At 38.8% G+C, this 21,898-nt stretch overlaps 2 protein-coding genes across 8 annotated transcripts in view; one reads left to right on the top strand and one right to left on the bottom strand.

The window, feature by feature from the left end:
• PREPL (prolyl endopeptidase like) overlaps positions 1-10,062 on the bottom strand; it is a 78,539-nt gene extending 68,477 nt beyond the window's left edge. For 3 of the 6 annotated variants that reach the window (XR_016395297.1, XR_016395298.1, XM_089922359.1), the window contains exon 1: positions 8,052-10,062. Coding sequence is in view for 3 of the 6 variants with exons in the window: in XM_089922359.1 (XP_089778485.1) it covers positions 8,052-8,270 (219 nt within the window). In the remaining 3 variants the exon portion in view is untranslated. The remainder of the gene's footprint in view (positions 1-8,051) is intronic. The other 3 variants (XM_022573939.2, XM_022573940.2, XM_022573941.2) reach the window with 3 other exon arrangements.
• The window catches only part of CAMKMT (calmodulin-lysine N-methyltransferase), a 444,589-nt gene continuing 423,795 nt past the window's right edge, over positions 1,105-21,898 (top strand). The window contains exon 1 of one of the 2 annotated variants that reach the window (XM_022573938.3): positions 1,105-10,629. In XM_022573938.3, the coding sequence (XP_022429646.1) occupies positions 10,492-10,629 (138 nt within the window). In that variant the 5' untranslated portion in view covers positions 1,105-10,491. The remainder of the gene's footprint in view (positions 10,630-21,898) is intronic. The other variant, XM_089922363.1, reaches the window with a different exon arrangement.

The following is a 21,898-nucleotide window of genomic DNA, read 5'->3' as shown; positions in this document are numbered from 1 at the left end:
CAGATGATGGAACAAGAAAAAACCCTGGAAAAACAACTAAACAAAACGGAGATAGGCAATCTTCCAGAAAGAGAATTCAAAATAATGACAGTGAAGATGATCCAGGACGTTGGAAAAAGAATGGAGGCAAAGGTTGAGAAGATGCAAGAAGTGTTTAATAAAGATCTAGAAGAATTAAAGAAAAAACAGAGATGAAGAATACCATAATTGAAATGAAAAACACACTAGAAGGAATCAATAGCAGAATAACTGAGGCAGAAGAACGGATAAGTGACCTGGAAGACAGAATCGTGGAATTCACTGCTGCAGAACAGAATAAAGAAAAAAGAATGAAAAGAAATGAAGACAGCCTAAGAGACCTCTGGGACAACATTAAACGCAACAACATTTGCATTATAGGGGTCCCAGAAGGAGAAGAAAAAGAGAGAAAAGACGCAAGAAAATATTTGGAAACATTATAGTCGAAAACTTCCCTAACATGGGAAAGGAAACAGCCACCCAAGTCCAGGAAGCGCAGAGAGTCCCATACAGGATAAACCCAAGGAGAAACATGCCGAGACACATAGTAATCAAATTGGCAAAAATTAAAGACAAAGAAAAATTACTGAAAGCAGCAAGGGAAAAACAACAAATAACATACAAGGGAACTACCATAAGGTTAACAGCTGATTCTCAGCAGAAACTCTACAAGCCAGAAAGGAGTGGCATGATATACTTAAAGTGATGAAAGGGAAGAACCTACCACCAAGATTACTCTACCAGCAAGGATCTCATTCAGATTCGATGGAGAAATCAAAAGCTTTACAGACAAGCAAAAGCTAAGAGAATTCAGTACCATCAAACCAGCTCTACAACAAATGCTAAAGGAACTCCTCTAAGTGGGAAACACAAGAGAAGAAAAGGACCTACAAAAACAAACCCAAAACAATTAAGAAAATGGTCATAGGAACATACATATCAATAATTACCTTAAACGTGAATGGATTAAATGCTCCAACCAAAAGACACAGGCTTGCTGAATAGATACAAATACAAGACCCATATATATGCTGTCTACAAGAGACCCATTTCAGACCTAGGGACACATACAGACTGAAAGTGAGGGGATGGAAAAAGATATTCCATGCAAATGGAAATCAAAAGAAAGCTGGAGTAACAATACTCATATCAGATAAAACAGACTTTAAAATAAAGAATGTTACAAGAGACAAGGAAGGATACTACATAATGGTCAATGGATCAATCCAAGAGGAAGATATACCAATTATAAATATACATGCACCCAACATAGAAGCACCTCAATATATAAGGCAACTATTAACAGCTCTAAAAGAGGAAATCGACAGTAACACAATAATAGTGGGGGACTTTAACACCTCACTTACACCAATGGACAGATGAACCAACAAAAAATTAATAAGGAAACACAAGCTTTAAATGACACAACAGACCAGATAAATTTAATTGATGTTTATAGGACATTCCACCCCAAAACAGCAGATTACACTTTCTTCTCAACTCTGCATGGAACATTCTCCAGGACAGATCACATCTTGCATCACAAATCAAGCCACAGTAAACTTAAGAAAACTGAAATCATATCAAGCATCTTTTCTGACCACAACGCTATAAGATTAGAAATGAATTACAAGGAAAAAACGTAAAAAACACAAACACATGGAGGCTAAACAATACGTTACAAAATAACCAAGAGATCACCGAAGAAGTCAAAGAGAAAATCAAAAAATACCGAGTGACAAATGACAATGAAAACACGATGATCCAAAACCTATGGCTGCAGCAAAAGCGGTTCTAAGAGGGAAGTTTACAGCTATACAAGCCTACCTCAAGAAACAAGAAAAATGTTAAATAAACAATCTAACCTTACACCTATAGGAACTAGAGAAAGAAGAAACAAAACCTAAAGTTAGCAGAAGGAAAGAAATCATAAAGATCAGAGCAGAAATAAATGAAAAAGAAATGAAGGAAACAGTAGCAAAGATCAATAAAAGTAAAAGCTGGTTCATTAAGAACATAAACAAAATTGATAAACCATTAGTCAGACTCATCAAGAAAAAGAGGGAGAGGACTCAAATCAATAAAATTAGAAATGAAAAGGAGAAGTTACAACAGACACCACAGAAATACAAAGCATCCTAAGAGACTACTACAAGCAACTCTATGCCAGTAAAATGGACAACCTGGAAAAAATGGACAAATTCTTACAAACATATAACCTTCCAAGACTGAACCAGGAAGAAATAGAAAATATGAACAGACCAATCACAAGTAATGAAGTTGAAACTGTGATTCAAAATCTTCCAACATACAAAAGTCCAGGACCAGATGGCTTCACAGCTGAATTCTAGCAAACATTTAGAGGAGAGCTAACACCCATCCTTCTCAAACTCTTCCAAAAAATTGTGGAGGAAGGAACACTCCCAAACTCATTCTACGAGGCCACCATCACCCTGATACCAAAACCAGACAAAGATACTACAAAAAAAGAAAATTACAGACCAATATCACTGATGAATATAGATGCAAAAATCCTCAACAAAATACTAGCAAACAGAATCCAACAACACACTAAAAGGACCATACACCATGATCAAGTGGGATTTATCCCAGGGATGCAAGGAGTCTTCAATATACGCAAATCAATCAATGTGATACGCCGTATTAACAAATTGAAGAAGAAAAACCATATGATCATCTCAACAGACGGAGAAAAAGCTTTTGACAAAATTCAACACCCATTTATGATAAAAACTCTCCAGAAAGTGGGCATAGCGGGAAACTACCTCAACAAAATAAAGGCCATATATGACAAACCCACAGCAAACATCATTCTCAATGGAGAAAAACTGAAAGCATTTACTCCAAGATCAGGAACAAGACAAGGATGTCCACTCTCACCACTATTATTCAACATAGTTTTGGAAGTCCTAGCCACGGCAACCAGAGTAGAAAAAGAAATAAAAGGAATGCAAATTGGGAAAGAAGTAAAACTGTCACTGTTTGCAGATGATATGATACTATACATAGAGGATCCTAAAGATGGCACCAGAAAACTATTAGAGCTAATCAATGACTTTGGTAAAGTTGCAGGATACAAAATTAATGCACAGAAATCTCTTGCATTCCTATACACTAATGATGAAAAATCTGAAAGAGAAATTAAGGAAACACTCCCATTTACCACTGCAACAAAAAGAATAAAATACCTAGGAATAAACCTACCTAGGGAGACAAAAGGCCTTTATGCACAAAACTATAAGACACTGATGAAAGAAATTAAAGATGATACCAACAGATGGAGAGATATCCCATGTTCTTGGTTGGAAGAATCAATATTGTGAAAATGACTATACTACCCAAAGCAATCTACACATTCAATGCAATCCCTATCAAATTACCAATGGCATTTTTTTTACAGAACTAAAACAAAAAATCTTAAACCCCAAATAGCCAAAGCAGTCTTGAGGGAAACAAACGGAGCTGGAGGAATCAGACTCCCTGACTTCAGACTATACTACAAAGTTACAGTAATCAAGACAATATGGTACTGACACAAAAACAGAAATATACATCAATGGAACAGAATAGAAAGCCCAGAGATAAACCCACACACCTATGGTCAACTAATCTATGACAAAGGAGGCAACGATATACAATGGAGAAAAGACAGTCTCTTAAACAAGTGGTGCTGGGAAAACTGGACAGCTCCATGTAAAAGAATGAAATTAGAACACTCCCTAACACCATACACAAAAATAAACTCAAAATTGATAAGAGACCTAAATGTAAGACTGGGCACTATAAAACTCTTAGAGGAAAACATAGGAAGAACACCCTTTGACATAAATCACAGCAAGGTCTTTTTTGATCCACCTCCTAGAGTAATGGAAATAAAAACAAAAGTAAACAAATGGGACCTAGTGAAAATTCAAAGCTTTCGCACAGCAAAGGAAACCATAAACAAGACGAAAAGACAACCCTCAGAATGGGAGAAAATATTTGTAAACTCATCAACGGACAAAGGATTAATCTCCAAAATATATAAACAGCTCATGCAGCTCAATATTAAAAAAACAACCCAATCAAAAATGGGCAGAAGACCTAAATAGACATTTCTCCAAAAAAGACATACAGATGGCCAAGAAGCACATGAAAAGTTGCTCAACATCACTAATAGAGAAATGCAAATCAAAACTACAATGAGGTATCACCTCACACTGGTTAGAATGGGTATCATCAGAAAATCTACAAACAACAAATGCTGGAGAGGGTGTTGAGAAAGGGATCCCTCTTGCACTGTTGGTGGGAATGTAAATTGATACAACTACTATGGAGAGCAGTATGGAGGTTCCTTAAAAAACTAAAAATAGAATTACCATATGACCCAGCATATACCCAGAGAAAACCATAATTCAAAAAGACACATACACCCCAATGTTCACTGCAGCACTATTTACAATAGCCGGATCATGGACACAACCTAAATGCCCATCGAAAGATGAATGGATAAAGATGTTGTACATATATACAATGGAATATTACTCAGCCATATAAAGGAGCGAAATTGGGTCATTTGTAGAGACGTGGACACATCTAGAGACTGTCATACAGAATGAAACAAGTCAGAAAGAGAAAAACAAATATTGTATATTAACGCATATATGTGGAACCTAGAAAATGGTACAGATGAACCGGAAATTGAGGCACAGATGTAGAGAACAAACATGTGGACACCAAGGGGGGAAAGTGGTGGGGGTGGGAGGGGGTGGTGTGATGAATTGGGAGATTGGGATTGACATGTATACACTGATGTGTATAAAATGGATGACTAATAAGAACCTGCTGTATAAAAAAATAAATTAAAAAAAGAAGTGGTAGCTACAATGCTGTCCCACTTCATGAACTATTATTTAAAAAAAAAACTATTGTGAGAGTACAATTTTTCTTTTCTTTCTGGCTTTCCTGATGATGTTTTGAACCTGTTAGAACCAGTGATCCCACAAATCATAGATCACTAGTGCCAGTGAAGGAGGTATCTGTCAACCTATCTACCTTAGAAACTACTGTAAGAACTGCTAATCTATATCGCAGAGAGTCAATGAACAAATGTTTAAACATTTTCTTTTACTTACTTGGTTTTCCTTTTGTATATCATTCAATTTATCATGATCAAAGATTTTAGGAATTATTTTTGTAGGCAGAGCAGAATAGGATGATGTGAAAGATAAAGAAATGTGGTATCTGGTTTGATGCTAGTCTTTGAATATTACTAGCTGGTGCATGAGCGTAATGGAATAAGTTCCTCTTGCCATGTGGCTAATGTAAAATGGAAAGTCAAAGTATCTGCCAGTAAGAACTTCAGAACTAAATGAATTCAATGAGGTTTAGGTCAGCAACGTTTGATCACAAATGTATCTAGTTCCTAAATGCAGGTCCACTGTCACTGGCAGATTGAGAATTTCAGAATTAGTTGAGGAACTTAAAACAAAACAAAAAAAGAGATCCCTAGGCCTCAGCCATTAGAGATTCTGATCCAGCACATGTGGGGTGAGATCCAGGAACTTGCATTTCTAAAAAGTTCCCCAGGATTTCTGATACACTGCAGGAGTTGGTGCTAGAGTCCCAAATGTATAGATGGCAACTTGTTGGTAAGGTAACAAGGTAGAGATATAAAATCACGAAATTTTAGCATTTGGAGGACTTTTAGAGAACACCAAGTTGAAACTCCCCTCTCTATTTCCAGTCAGAAAGATAAGAGTCCTGACTAGTTCACAGACACACCAGTGATGGCTAGATCTCTTGCTTTCTGGCATTTCTATGATATTACACAGGCTGCCCTCTCTTACTCTTTAGTTAACTTATCTTATAAGTCTTTAGGTAAATATATTTTAATTTGTCTACAGGCACTAATTACTTTTTCTAATTTGTTATTCCCATAGGAGTGGACAAAGTTGGAACTGACTGGATGTTTACTTAAATGTGCATTCTTGACTACAGGTCTCTTCACAGCTTCCTCAGGTCCCAGTGATCGTAAAGGACAGAGACCACAGTTTTAATATCATATCATTTCTCACAGAAGGAATGGTTGATATATGACATGTGAAAGCAGGACCACTACCAGGTGAAAGAATTATTAATAAAGCTCCTTTTCTTGGAGTCACTGAATCAGGTTAAAGCTTCCAGGTGACAGGATTCCATGAAAGAGAACTGAAAAGCTGCTTCAGGGACAAATGGAGGGAAAAAATAGTCCAACTACTGCACAGGGTGTGAGCTAATCTCACAGCTGTCACTCTGATGGTAATTTCTGCCTACTATTTATAAACTAAGACTTAAGATAAAAGTACAAGATGACAAAGTGTTCTAAACACAATTCAAAGGAAAAAGATCTAAATGCTAAAATGTGTCCAAAAGGTAAAATTTTAAAGTTTATCTTTCTAAAGTAGGACCCGTGTGCAAATACACACACACAGAAATAAAAATGAAATAAAAGACATAAAAAATTTGAGTACAGAAAGTGCTAAACTAAGATGCTATAAAAAGAAAAATTTGAATGACTTAAGTGTAAAGAGTAAAATTCTAGGACTAACAGATAAAGTTGAAAGCAAACAACAAAACTCCCCCCAAACTCCCCATAACAAATAAGTATGAGCTATGAAAAGAGCAAAAATTAAATTAAAAACCAGAAGAATTGAGAATATTAAAAATATCATTTTTCTAAACAGATGAAGCTGCTCAAGTGTCTGTCAACAGATGAATGGATAAACAAAATGTGGTATATACATATAATGGAATATTATTCAGCCACTAAAAGGAACAAACTTCCCAGATATGCTACAATACGAATGAACCTTGAAAACATTATGCTAAGTGAAATAAGCCAAACACAAAAGAATATTATATAATTCCACTTATATGAATTATCTAGAATAGGGAAATTCATAGAGACAGAAAGTAGATTAAAGGTTTCCAGGGACTCAGGAAAGCAGCAGTGGGGAGTTCTTGCTTAATGGGTATTTTCTTCAGGTGAGGACAGGGTTTTGCAAATAGTTGTAACAGCTGTACAACACTGTGATGTAATTAATGCCATTGAATTATACACTTAAAAATGGTTAAAATGGAAAATTTTGTTACCTATATCTTACTACAATAAAAAATAAGCCAAAACAGACTAAAAATATTAGTATGTAACAAAACAATTAAAACCAGAAATTAAGATATTAAAATAACAAAATACGTTACATATTGCAAGAATATCACCCCTAAACACAATTTAAGGAATCTAAGGAACATAGCAAGTATGAGGTAGGGGAGGGGTGTCAAAGAGCAGCATAAATACCTTAATCTCAAATAATTAGGATGCACATATAATTTACTATCCTAAGCAAGACACTTCTGAGAGGAAAGGGGACACTATTAATAATAACATAGGGAAAATATGTGTAGACTGAGACTGTCGGAGGCAACCCAGGATATGTGGTCATTCTACATACAAGAGCAACAGGTCCTCAAAGTTGAGGTCATGCCCACAGCTTGGGGTCTGGCCAGAGTACAATGGTCTGAAAGCATCTTCCTGAAGGACACAAGTGGTATAAAATGCAAATCGCTTTTTCGTTGTTTTTTTTTTTTACAGAGAAGTAACACAATTACATGGTCTTTACTGAAGTTTCCTAATTTGGGATTCATAAAACAATCAGCATATTATTAGACTTTTATTAAGAGCTATTATGTTAGTCTAGGAATTTTAGAAAGCCAAATTATACTTTGAATTGCACTGGCAGGCACAATAAGGAGTTCTTAAGATGAATCATTTTTTATAAATCTACATTTTTATATATTACATTAGAGCTCTATAAATATATATGTATATATTCTTTTATACATATATATATGACTACAATTAAGCCTGAATATTTAAAAAATCAAACCAGAATTACTGAGAAAATTAGTAACTGATATCCAACCCATTCTTTATTTTTAAACTAAAATTAATCTTAAAGGCCTACACATAGGTTAACTTAAACAGTCCATACCTTACATGAGAAGTTCCGACTTGGGATGTTTCTTGCTAACTCTGATATCCTGGGTTTATTCTGCAGACACTTGGTTAGGTGATATTTTTTCAATTTTATGCTATTGTAATAATGATCAGCGAAGTTACAGTGATTCACGTGCTGTTTCTGCATGCATTTCCCAAGGTGAGGAATACTATACTTCAAAGCCTGGAGAAATAATTTGCTCTTCTGCTGCATGATATCAAAGTCCCTGGTTTATGCTCCCTTTGGGGCTGCCAGCACATGAATGATTTTCATAGGAATGATTATATAGTAGTGGGTTCTTAGAGCATCTAAGATCTGCAGTTCTTATCCCTCCCCTTTGGGGCTGTGTACCCCTCCAGTTACAAATAACCGCAGACAGCTGATAACTCAAAGTATCTGAAAACTTGTAAAAGTTAAAGTTTAATTTAAATCACACTTCTTGGCAGATGTGACATAAATGTCTCATTTGTAAAGTCAATCCTGTCAGGCTCAAACAGCACTGATTCTGGTACACACATGGGCAAACTAAAACAAACAAACAGAAAACAAAAAAACAAAATAAAAATTTGCAAATAAATACATAGACAATGGAGGCATCTCAGGAACTCTGAGGGCTTTTAAAGGCAAAACGGCTTTGATTTCACATAATTCATAACTTATCTTTGGTTTGTATGTGGAGGATAAACTGCAAAAGTCCAATTACTTAATAAAGGTAGAGGAGAAGGGATTAGTATTTATTGAGTGTTTGCTTCATGCCACATGCTTTTATATACTTCATTTAATTTAAACTTCATAGGGACCTGATAGAGTAGCTATTATGATGTTGGCCACAGGTGAGCGAACTGTGGCTCAGGAAGGTTTAAGCAACTACCCCAGGTCACCTGAACAGTAATAGTAGAGCAATAAGTCTATCTGGACATAACAACAACTTGACTTTAATGTCAAAAAGGTGTTTAGCTCTTTAGTTGAAAAAAACAAAAAACACTTCAGGAGGCACACATGAAATGTGATGCCACCTGTTTTCTGTTGGGAAGCTGGTGCTTATTAACCTATCAAGGTAAGTAAAGCTAGTAAGTAGTTAAGTCAGAGAAACCTGGGTTCAGGTCTTCATTCCTGCACTTTCCACCTGTGCTTAGTTTTATCATCTGCAAAACAGAGATAATGATCCCACTTACTCTATGAAATAGCTATTCTAAGAATGAAACAATTTATGTTAAAATCTTAATGAAGTGTCTGGCACGTAGTAACCACTCAATAAACGGTGGCTACTATTTTTAGGGCAGGAAAAATCTAGGTATGTTGCACACTGTTGAATGTCATCATGGAAGTCTTCCACAAATTGCTCCTCGGTATCAAAAGTATTATACAATAGTGCGTCAGCTTTACCACAGCTCGGATCCGCTACGACGCCCCTGCCCCTCTTAACCTCTTTCTATGTCGCAGCAAAACAACGGGGGAGTGGGTATAGGGGATGTGCAGTTGACACCAGCAAAAACAAACAAAGTAAAATAAAAGAAAATAAAATAAAGGCCCTAAACCACTACATCCGTGCCCGTAGCCTCCATCCATCCTTCACCCACTGGGAGAAGACAGTAGGCAAGTCTGGGGATAGGGGGTAGGGTAGACGAATGGGTGTTCCTGGGAGAAACCGTTCGTTTTCCCTGTGCATCCGAGTGTGAGAGGGAGCGGTACCATGTGCCACGCAATGAAGGGACATCGGTCAAAAAGCTAGGACTAAGGGACTGAGGGATGGTTGGGTGGGGGTGAGGACGGGGTGAAGGGAAGAGACTCCCAGCCTACGCCCCCCATACGTACGCAAACTGAAAGTCAGTCTCGCTCTAGACACCGAAACGAGTGAAGGCACGCCGGAGAACCCGATGCTCTCAGGAAGGAGCGCAGCTCCCACCTCACTCACGGTCAGCCGAAGTCTGCGTTCTGCAGCTAGCAAAACGACAGCCTACCCAGAACCGCCCGGAGCTGGTTTGCAGCACGCCGTCTACGTAACCGCCGTCTGGCACGAGCGCTAAGTGGATTCCGCCATCTTTATTGTGGTCAGGAATAATTTTTTTACTCCTCCTGGGTTCATTAACGCTCAAAGATATAAGCCTTTTGGTTCTTTGCTAGTCTTCAGAGCTCGAGATGAAACAGGAGAGAAGGGAACCAAAGGGGGCGGCGTCGCACTAGGTCTGCCACAGTTCCCTCACTTTCCGGCCTGCCCTCACTCAAGATGGCCACCAGCAAAATGGTGCAGTGGCGAGAGCCGCGCTGCCCTGGTTGCTAAGGAGACGCGACTACCGGAAATGCGGAATTCGGGGAGAGAGCGCGCGCTAGGGCAGTGGGAGGGAACCCCGGCGTCACAGATCCTGACAGGGAAGAAGTAGGCAGGTCCTGGCAGGGGGGAGTTGTGGCGGCGGTATCTCGCCAGCTGCAGCCGATGGAGTCTCGAGTCGCGGACGCAGGGGCCGGCCAGGCTCAGCGCGCAGCGGGCGAGGGCCGGACAAGCAGCAGCGCCGCTCAGGGACCCGCAATCTCGGCGCCCTTGGGTGCTGCCCGGTGGAAGCTCCTGCGGCAGGTAAGGTAGAGCCCTCTCGACCCACTTTTGCCTTTGGCCACTCCCCTCGCAAGCGACAGGCAGCTACTCTCCCCTTGGCAGCTCTGGGAGTTCCCTCACAGTTTTGCTGGGAGCCTCCTGAAAAGCGCCCCCTTGGTTCACCTAAGGGTCGCGCCAAAAGGAGGTATCAGGTGGCATTGGGCAGGGACGGGGCAGCCGAGGCTGAGTCCTGGGAAACTCAGCTCGAAGGAGAAGATCCCTTTCTAGACATTAGTCTGCGTCTGAGGGACTTTTCTCCTTGCTCGCCAGTAGGGTCGGTGGGACCGCCGCTCCCCAGTCCATACTGTTCTTTCCTGCTTCTGTTTTACTTTCTTCCCCTGGTTTCTTCCCCTTGCTTCTTAACTCCTAGCCTGATTCTAGCTCCAAATCAGTCCCCTCTCTTGGTGATCAGCATGGTTGACTGTGTTGGGACAGTGACGTTGCACGTGTTGCTTCGGTTTCTTTCGTGGAGCGGAGAGCGAAGGGAGTTGCAAGAGCTGCCCCGGCGCCCTCCCGCTTCGCTTTCACTCGAAAGTTACATGTTTATCTTATGGTTTGAAGAGATCAGAGAGATTCTCGGTGTCTTAAGTATGTTGATTTTTTTACTGGCGGTTATCTTTTAGCACTTAAAAGTTGCTACTGTTGCTGGTAATTTCAGTCGTGTGCAGGTTTGAAGATTTTCTGATTTGACGACACTGACGCTCTTTCCAAACTGTTTGAAGTGAAATCTGTTTATTGTTTACATCCCAGTGTTATGCTTCTGCCTGGGGTGTCCTGCCGAACACTATTCAACAGGACATTTTCCACTTCTGACTTATATTTCGAGGAGAGTTTCCCAGCTATTGCCAGGTTACTTGAGATTGTGCTTTTGGTATTTTGGCGGTTACTTTGTTTGCAATTGTCTCGAGTCACCTTTTCATACAGTGGCCTTTCAGTGCTGTCATGACACAACTCAAAGATCATTTGTTTGCTGATGCATTGAAAGCCTTTGCAGGGCATTAATGATCTGGTTTTGCAATTAATGTTAAAAATGGTATTATAGGATAATAAAATGCAAGTCCTCATAGATCATTATCTATAGGAAATTTCTATAGTGAAGTAAACATCAACTAAATTTAAAGTATCAGAATAGTAAAGTAGGGCCTTAAAATGATCAATCAAATCTTATCGTGACGACTTCAGTAATTCCTAGTAAAAATTCTAGTTGACCATCTCTTATATTCATTCTGAATTGTTGTCTACATTAGAATAAGGATAAGTTTCAGCTATGGCTGACATTTGAACTCCTCACATGCTTTGAAGTTTAATGTTTTGGTATACATGTGCCCTCTGTTTAGAGTCTTTCTACTTCTCTACTTGATGAATGACTGTTATCCTTCAGACCTCTATATCAATCTCCTCTTACGTGAAGGCTCTGCTGACTCCTCTGGCTGAGTTAGACCTTCAGCTCACTATATGGGTGAACCTCATATCACATTATTTTATGATCATTTGATCAGAGTCCAACTTTCTCACTACAATAGGAGTTCTTCCTGGGAAAAGGTGATATTTTATTAATCTCCATCTCCTGCACTGGCTCTCGCTAGTTGATTTTTAGTAGATACTGTTACATGTTGTGGAAAGCCTGAGTAAGGACAGTCTTTAAGTGGCCCACAGCATCTCATCCTCAGTGTACTGTATCAGTGAGTAACAAATAACTACACTGTCACAACTGCATTCAACAGTGAGCATTTATTCTGTTTGTGGGCCACCTGGGAGTTGACTGACATAGGCTGTGATCAGCTGAGTGGCTCTATGCTGCATGCTTGGTCCACATGCCTCTAATTCTGGGCTGACATGTTCTCATAGTGACGACAGAGGTATAAGAGAGCAAACGCAACCACTGAAACACATTTTAAGCACCTACTAATATCCTGTTGGCCAAAGTAAGATACTTAGCCAAGCCTAAAGTTAGGAGGCAGAGAAGTATGTTTTTTTCTTTGAGGGAGCAGGGGAGAAAGTGAATATTTTTCTATAATAATCGAATCTTCCATGTATTTTAAACATTTGCAGGCTCTTAGTAAATATGTTTTAAATGAATGGACCATTTGCATCTTGTTAGCATCCAACTGGAAAACTGTGAGGAATCTAAACAATGCTAAAGATATGCAATTCTTTTTCTCTCTCTTATGTGACATCTTCATGACATCTGCTATGTCTCCTTGTTTTCTCCCTCACAATTCTCTTTCCACTAGGGCTCCAGTGCTATCTCATGGCCCTTCACCTTAACTGTTCAATATTTTCTATGTTTTATAATTAACATTTTTGAGAGAAAACCTGGTTGACCTAGTTCATCATTTGATACTAGGTCACATTGCTCTTGGGTGGCCTCAGCCTGCAGTGGCTTGAAGCAGGATTTTGGTTCATGGCCAGAGACTGAGGTTGGGCCGTGGCAGTGAGAGTGCTGAATCTTAGCCACTAGACCACAAGGGACCAGTGGCCAGTGACAAGGCCCTGGCCCATCAGCTGTTGTAGAAGTGAATTTCCACATAGAGATGGAAAGTAGTGAAACAAGTGTTTATTAGGAGGAAAAGAGTACCTGTGGATAGACACATGGGCGAGCTCAGAGAGAGAGTTGTGTCCTCGTGGTAGTTTGAATCACTTTTATGGGGCATTTCTTCTGGGTTTCCTTTGGCCAATCATCTTGCTTTGCCTGGTTCTGAGTCCATATCGGTATATCTCAGGGTCCTCCCATGTGTGTGTGCGTGCATCTCTTAGCCAAGATGGATTCCAGCGAAGAGGTGTATGGGTAGGATGGCATCACTTACTATGGGGTAGCACCCCCTCCCTTTTTGACCTTCAGAGAGCCTTTCTGTGTGTGTGTAGTGGAGAAGGTCTCCTTGACTTCAAGAATGAGGAATATGTGGTCTTTTATCTCTTATCTGGGCAGGGCTTAGCTCTTCTCCCTCCTGCTATTTTGGAGTATCTGTCCACAGGGGATGAACTCTGGCTCCTCACCCTGGGACCCATCTATCTCCTGCCTCAACATGGAAAATTGCTGACTTTTGAGTCTAGTGCCCACTTTAATCATATGAGGTCTGAAAGTCTATGGATCAATATCAATAGAGGCTGTGGATATTCCGTAATATTTTTCTCTTTGTTGTGTCTCATTACCTGATGGCAAAGATAGCTGTTGGCAACTTCATCATCCACCCAGCTAGTGATCCAGAAGAAATAACCCTTTTCCCCAACACCCAAATCATTTCCTCCAAAGAACTCTAAGAGGCGAAGTTTGCACCAACTGCTGTGTCTAGGAGACTAGTGCACTTTGGCCTGCGTCATGAGCCCACCCTGTGGCAGGGAAAATAACAACCCTACCATTATTGCATAGGGAGGGGGAGGGGCATTTCCCAAGGGGAAGGGATGTAGAGCAGATGAAAAAGTAGCAAATGACCATTACATGCTTACACACATCTCACAACCACCTACAGAATGAATAATGGGGCCTAGAGGTCTGAATACTTGGCTGAAGAATCTGATTAATGGAATATTTCACAGTACAATTTATTTTTATTTTTTTAATTAAAAAATTTTTTATTTTTGTAGTTTTTTGGCTGTGCCTCGCGACGTGTGGGATCTTAGTTCCCCAACCAGGGATCGAAACTGTGCCCCCTGCATTGGAAGCGCAGAGTCTTAACCACTGGACTGCCAGGGAAGTCCCTCACAGTACAATTTAAATTAAAGCAGGATGATATATGTTTGAGACTGTCAATGCGGAAAAAGACAGCATGATTTCTGGAATAGAATTTCATACAATTGATTTTAGTCCCAGATCTACCACCCTTAACTATTTGTATGATGGTGAGCACCCTCTTTGGACCTCAGTTTTCTCATTTGTAAATGAGAGAGTGGGACTAGATTTCTTTAAGACCTTCTTCCTAATAATTATTATTCCATTAGTTTTTGTAATATTTAATTCATGACAATACCAACAGGTGGTATAAAAAAGCTTGTGAAGAAGGACAGTTAACTTGGCAAGCAACTCAACAGGGAAGGGCAGGATTGTGCACTGGCACTATTCAGTTCACATGGTCCAGTCTGAATATTTAATAGAGGGAATGGAGAGTGTTTGTTAATCCAGAGAATCAGTTACTAGAGATGTACTGTATTTTGTGCTCTTTTTAGGCCTTCTGATTCCATTGTAGAAAATGGCAGACAGGCACCAAGAGAGCATGTCTTAAGAATGGTTGTGTGATGTGCTTGTAGATCTTGCACTGAGGGTTGTGGTTTAGATCCCTACATAAGTGAAGAATTGAGGGATGGACTCTTCATTGGTTTTTATTGGCATCACTTGGATCACTTTCTGCAGCAGGGGCTGAGCAAGGTCATTCGTGCTTTTTCACTCCTTTTTTTTTTTTTGCATAGAGAATTATTTGTTGACAACATTTTATACATCATTGTATTTATAAGGGTTTTTTCCCATTGTTTAAGTTAACCTGACATTTCAATTGATTATAGAACTTTATACTGCTACAGTCACAGATGACATAGGGTTTTGTGCACTCTGCAGAACATACTTTAACCGTAAGTGTTTACATGTAATGCTCATCCCTGACCCCTGCTGTTCAAACCTTGTTGACATATACGTCAGTGATTGGAGGAGATTTTCTTTTTTATGTCTCTGATTTATTAAGATTAATAATTGGTTTCATTGGATTCCTTAAAAATATTTAGGATTGTGTTTTAGGTTAAAAAGGTGAATGTGAATGTTTTCTTGAATTAGAAGTATGTAGCTTATCAGTCTAAAAACAAAATATTCCACCAATAATTATTTTGAATGAAATGAACTTTTAACTGTGCAGTAAAGAAACGAAAATGTTTAGAAGGCTCTAGGTGTGAAAGCATTTGTCTTTTTTTTTTAAATTTTATGTTTTGTGTATTGGGTTGGTCAAAATGTTTGTTCAGGTTTTTCCATAAGATGTTACCAAAAAACGCAAAGGAACGTTTTGGCCAACCCAGTATTTTCCACAATTTAAAAAATTTTAAAAGCAAAAACTTTCTACAGCAGTGAATTTTGAGTGGGGTTTGGAAATTTACATATTTTAACAATTGCTGCAGATAAACATCTTTTCATGCTTATTTGCCATCTGTATATCACTTCAATAAAATGTCTCTTCATGTCTTTTGTCCATTTTCTTTTTTTTTTTAAAGATGAACGTATATTTATATTGGTAAATGTAAAAGAGAGAAAAACTAACATAGTATTGACTTATTTTAAACATTTTATCAAGGCACTTTTTTTTTTTTATACAGCAGGCTCTTATTAGTCATCAATTTTATACACATCAGTGTATACATGTCAATCCCAATCACCCAATTCATCCCACCAGCACCACCCGCTCCCCTGCCTCTTCCCCCTTTGGTGTCCATATGTTTACCCCCTACATCTATGTCTCAATTTCTGCTCTGCAAACTGGCTCATCTGTACCATTTTTCTAGGTTCCACATATATGCATTAATATACGATATTTGTTTTTCTCTTTCTGACTTATTTCACTCTGTATGACAGTCTCTAGATCGATCTACGTCTCAACAAATGACCCAATTCCGTTCCTTTTTACGGCTGAGTAATATTCCATTGTATATATGTACCACGTCTTCTTTATCCATTCATCCGTCGATGGGCATTTAGGTTGCTTCCATGACCCGGCCATTGTAAGTAGTGCTGCAGTGAACACTGGGGTGCATGTGTCTTTTTGAATTATGGTTTTCTCAGGGTATATGCCCAGTAGTGGGATTGCTGGGTCATATGGTAATTCTATTTTTAGTTTTTTAAGGAACCTCCATACTGTTCTCCATAGTGGCTGTATCAATTTACATTCCCACCAACAGTGCAAGAGGGTTCCCTTTTCTCCACACCCTCTCCAGCATTTGTTGTCTGTAGATTTTCTGATGATGCCCATTCTATCCAGTGTGAGGTGATACCTCATTGTAGTTTTTTTTTTTTTGCGGTACGTGGGCCTCTCACTGTTGTGGCCTCTCCTGTGGTGGAGCACAGGCTCCAGACGCGCAGGCTCAGCGGCCATGGCTCATGGGCCCAGCCGCTCCGCGGTATGTGGGATCTTCCTGGACTGGGGCATGAACCCGTGTCCCCTGCATCGGCAGGCGGACACTCAACCACTGCGCCCCTTGGGAAGCCCCCTCATTGTAGTTTTGATTTGCATTTCTCTAATAATTAGTGATGTTGAGCAGCTTTTCATGTGCTTCTTGGCCATCTGTATGTCTTCTTTGGAGAAATGTCTATTTGGGTCTTCTGCCCATTTTTGGATTGGGTTGTTTTTTTATTATTGAGCTGCATGAGCTGTTTATATATTTTGGAGATTAATCCTTTGTCCGTTGATGAGTTTACAAATATTTTCTCCCATTCTGAGGGTTGTCTTTTCGTCTTGTTTATGGTTTCCTTTGCTGTGCGAAAGCTTTGAATTTTCACTAGGTCCCATTTGTTTACTTTTGTTTTTATTTCCATTACTCTAGGAGGTGGATCAAAAAAGACCTTGCTGTGATTTATGTCAAAGAGTGTTCTTCCTATGTTTTCCTCTAAGAGTTTTATAGTGCCCAGTCTTACATTTAGGTCTCTTATCAATTTTGAGTTTATTTTTGTGTATGGTGTTAGGGAGTGTTCTAATTTCATTCTTTTACATGGAGCTGTCCAGTTTCCCCAGCACCACTTGTTTAAGAGACTGTCTTTTCTCCATTGTATATCCTTGCCTCCTTTGTCATAGATTAGTTGACCATAGGTGTGTGGGTTTATCTCTGGGCTTTCTATTCTGTTCCATTGATGTATATTTCTGTTTTTGTGTCAGTACCATATTGTCTTGATTACTGTAACTTTGTAGTATAGTCTGAAGTCAGGGAGTCTGATTCCTCCAGCTCCGTTTGTTTCCCTCAAGACTGCTTTGGCTATTTGGGGTTTAAGATTTTTTGTTTTAGTTCTGTAAAAAAAATGCCATTGGTAATTTGATAGGGATTGCATTGAATGTGTAGATTGCTTTGGGTAGTATAGTCATTTTCACAATATTGATTCTTCCAACCAAGAACATGGGATATCTCTCCATCTGTTGGTATCATCTTTAATTTCTTTCATCAGTGTCTTATAGTTTTGTGCATAAAGGCCTTTTGTCTCCCTAGGTAGGTTTATTCCTAGGTATTTTATTCTTTTTGTTGCAGTGGTAAATGGGAGTGTTTCCTTAATTTCTCTTTCAGATTTTTCATCATTAGTGTATAGGAATGCAAGAGATTTCTGTGCATTAATTTTGTATCCTGCAACTTTACCAAAGTCATTGATTAGCTCTAATAGTTTTCTGGTGGCATCTTTAGGATCCTCTATGTATAGTATCATATCGTCTGCAAACAGTGACAGTTTTACTTCTTTCCCAATTTGCATTCCTTTTCTACTCTGGTTGCCGTGGCTAGGACTTCCAAAACTATGTTGAATAATAGTGGTGAGAGTGGACATCCTTGTCTTGTTCCTGATCTTGGAGTAAATGCTTTCAGTTTTTCTCCATTGAGAATGATGTTTGCTGTGGGTTTGTCATATATGGCCTTTATTTTGTTGAGGTAGTTTCCCTCTATGCCCACTTTCTGGAGAGTTTTTATCATAAATGGGTGTTGAATTTTGTCAAAAGCTTTTTCTCTATCTATTGAGATGATCGTATGGTTTTTCTTCTTCAATTTGTTAATATGGCGTAGCACATTGATTGATTTGCGTATATTGAAGACTCCTTGCATCCCTGGGATAAATCCCACTTGATCATGGTGTATGATCCTTTTAGTGTGTTGTTGGATTCTGTTTGCTAGTATTTTGTTGAGGATTTTTGCATCTATATTCATCAGTGATATTGGTCTGTAATTTTCTTTTTTTGTAGTATCTTTGTCTGGTTTTGGTATCAGGGTGATGGTGGCCTCATAGAATGAGCTTGGGAGTGTTCCTTCCTCCACAATTTTTTGGAAGAGTTTGAGAAGGATGGGTGTTAGCTCTCCTCTAAATGTTTGCTAGAATTCAGCTGTGAAGCCATCTGGTCCTGGACTTTTGTATGTTGGAAGATTTTGAATCACAGTTTCAACTTCATTACTTGTGATTGGTCTGTTCATATTTTCTATTTCTTCCTGGTTCAGTCTTGGAAGGTTATACGTTTGTAAGAATTTGTCCATTTTTTCCAGGTTGTCCATTTTACTGGCATGGAGTTGCTTGTAGTAGTCTCTAAGGATGCTTTGTATTTCTGTGGTGTCTGTTGTAACTTCTCCTTTTTCATTTCTAATTTTATTGATTTGAGTCCTCTCCCTCTTTTTCTTGATGAGTCTGGCTAATGGTTTATCAATTTTGTTTATGTTCTTAATGAACCAGCTTTTACTTTTATTGATCTTTGCTACTGTTTCCTTCATTTCTTTTTCATTTATTTCTGCTCTGATCTTTATGATTTCTTTCCTTCTGCTAACTTTTTTTTTTTTTTTTGCCGTACGCGGGCCTCTCACTGTTGTGGCCTCTCCCATTGCAGAGCACAGGCTCCGGATGCGCAGGCTCAGCGGCCATGGCTCACGGGCCTTCCCGCTCCGCGGCATGTGGGATCTTCCCGGACCGGGGCACAAACCCGTGTCCCCTGCATCGGCAGGCAGACTCTCAACCACTGCGCCACCAGGGTAGCCCCTTTGGGGGTTTTTTGTTCTTCTTTCTCTAATTGCTTTAGGTGTAAGTTTAGGTTGTTTATTTGAGATGTTTCTTGTTTCTTGAGGTAGGATTGTATTGCTATAAACTTCCCTCTTAGAACTGGTTTTGCTGCATCCCACAGGTTTTGGGTCGTTGTGTTTTCATTGTCATTTGTCTCTAGGTATTTGTTGATTTCCTCTTTGATGTCTTAAGTGATCTCTTGGTTATTAAGTAGTGTATTATTTAGCCTCCATGTGTTTTTTTTTTTTTTGTGCAGATTTTTTCCCTGTATTTGATATCTAGTCTCATAGTGTGTGGTCGGAAAAGATACTTGATTCAATTTCAGTTTTCTTAAATTTACCAAGGTTCAATTTGTGACCCAAGATATGTCTATCTTGGAGATTGTTCCATGAGCACTTGAGAAGAAAATGTATTCTGTTATTTTTGGATGGAATGTTCTCTAAATATCATTTAAGTCCATCTTGTTTAATGTATCATTTAAAGCTTGTGTTTCTTTATTTATTTTCATTTTGGATGATCTGTCCATTGGTGAAAGTGGGATGTTAAAGTCCCCTACTATGATTGCGTTACTGTCGATTTCCCCGTTTTTGGCTGTTAGCATTTGCTTTATGTATTGAGGTGCTCCTCTGTTGGGTGCAGAAATATTTACAATTGTTACATCTTCTTCTTGGATTGATCCCTTGATGATTATGTAGTGTCCTTTTTTGTCTCTTGTAGTAGTCTTTATTTTAAAGTCTATTTTGTTTGAAATGAGAATTGTTACTCCAGCTTTCTTTTGATTTCCATTTGCATGCAATATCTTTTTCCATTCCGTCACTTTCAGTCTGTGTGTGTCCCTAGGTCTGAAGTGGGTCTCTTGTAGACAGCATATTACGGGTCTTGTTTTTGTATCCATTCAGCCAGTCTGTGTGTTTTGGTGGGAGCATTTAATCCATTTATGTTTAAGGTAATTATCGATATGTACGTTCATTCCTGTTACCATTTTCTTAATTGTTTTGGGTTTGATTTTGTAGGTCTTTTCCTTCTCTTGTGTTTCCTGCCTAGAGAAGTTTCTTTAGATTTGTTCTAAAGCTGGTTTGGTGGTGCTGAATTCTGTTAACATTTGCTTATCTGTAAAGGTTTTAATTTCTCCATCAAATCTGAATGAGATCCTTGTTGGGTAGAGTAACCTTGGTTGTAGGTTTTTCCCTTTCATCACATTAAACATGTTCTGCCACTCCCTTCTGGCTTGCAGAGTTTCTGCTGAGAAATCAGCTGTTAACCTTATGGGGATTCGCTTGTATGTTATTTGTTGCTTTTTCCTTGCTGCTTTTAATATTTTTTCTTTGTATTTAATTTTTGATAGTTTGATTAATATGTGTCTTGGCATGTTTCTCTTTGGGTTTATCCTGATTAATATGTGTCTTGGCATGTTTCTCTTTGGGTTTATCCTGTATCCTCTGTGCTTCCTGGACTTGATTGACTATTTCCTTTCCCATGTTAGGGAACTTTTTGACTATAATCTCTTCAAATATTTTCTCAGACCCTTTCTTTTTCTCTTCTTCTTCTGGGACCCTTATAATTTGAATGTTGGTTCATTTAATGTTGTCCCAGAGGTCTCTGAGACTGTCCTCAATTCTTTCCATTCTTTTTTCTTTATGCTGCTCCCTGGCAGTTATTGCCACCATTTTATCTTCCAGCTCACTTATCCATTCTTCTGTCTCAGTTATTCTGCTATTCATTCCTTCCAGAGTATTTTTAATTTCAGCATTTGTGTTGTTCATCATTGTTTGTTTGCTTTCTAGTTCTTCTAGATCCTTGTTGAATGTTTCTTGTATTTTCTCCATTCTGTTGCCAAGATTTTGGATCATCTTTACTATCCTTACTCTGAATTCTTTTTCAGTTAGGTTGCCTATTTCATCTTCATTTATTTGTTCTTGTAGGTTTTTACCTTGCTCCTTCGTCTGTAATATATTTTTCTGTCATTTCTTTTTTTTTTTTTTTTTTGATGGTTGGTGCTGTATTCCTGTGTTACTGGTTGTTTGGCCTGAGACGTCCAGCACTGGAGTTTGCAGAAAGTTGGGTAGAGCTGGGTCTTGTTGCTGAGATGCGTTCCTCTGGGAGTCCTCACTCCAATTAATATTCCCTAGGGTCCTAGGTTCTTTTTTAGTCTAGCAGTTTGGACTCGGAGCTCCCACCACAGGAGCTTGGGCCCAACCTCCAGCCTGGGACCCAAGATCCCGCAAGCTTTGTGGAACGGTAAAGAAAGAAAAAAAAAGGAAAATGAGAAAGAAAGAAAAAAAGCAGTACAATATCAAAGAATAAAAAATAAAGTAAAATTAGAAAGATAAAAAATATATTAGGAAAAATAAAACTATCATTGAAACAAGTGCAACAAGGTAAAATAAAACCTTAACAGAAAAAAGAAAAAAAAAAAGCGGGGGGAACAAGCCAAAAGGGGAGAACAATTACAGAGTATAAAGAATAAAATAAAATTAGAAAAATAAAAGATTTATTAGGAAAAATAAAAACATAAAAGAATCAACAACAATGAATCAGCAAGGTAAA

Source organism: Delphinapterus leucas, chromosome 13 (genome assembly GCF_059928025.1).
Source record: "Delphinapterus leucas isolate spDelLeu-1000000601 "Yukka" chromosome 13, BTC_Dleu_Yukka2, whole genome shotgun sequence".
Lineage (NCBI taxonomy): Eukaryota > Metazoa > Chordata > Mammalia > Artiodactyla > Monodontidae > Delphinapterus > Delphinapterus leucas.
Note: the sequence above shows the minus strand (reverse complement) of the source record. Positions and strands in the feature narration are given on the sequence as shown.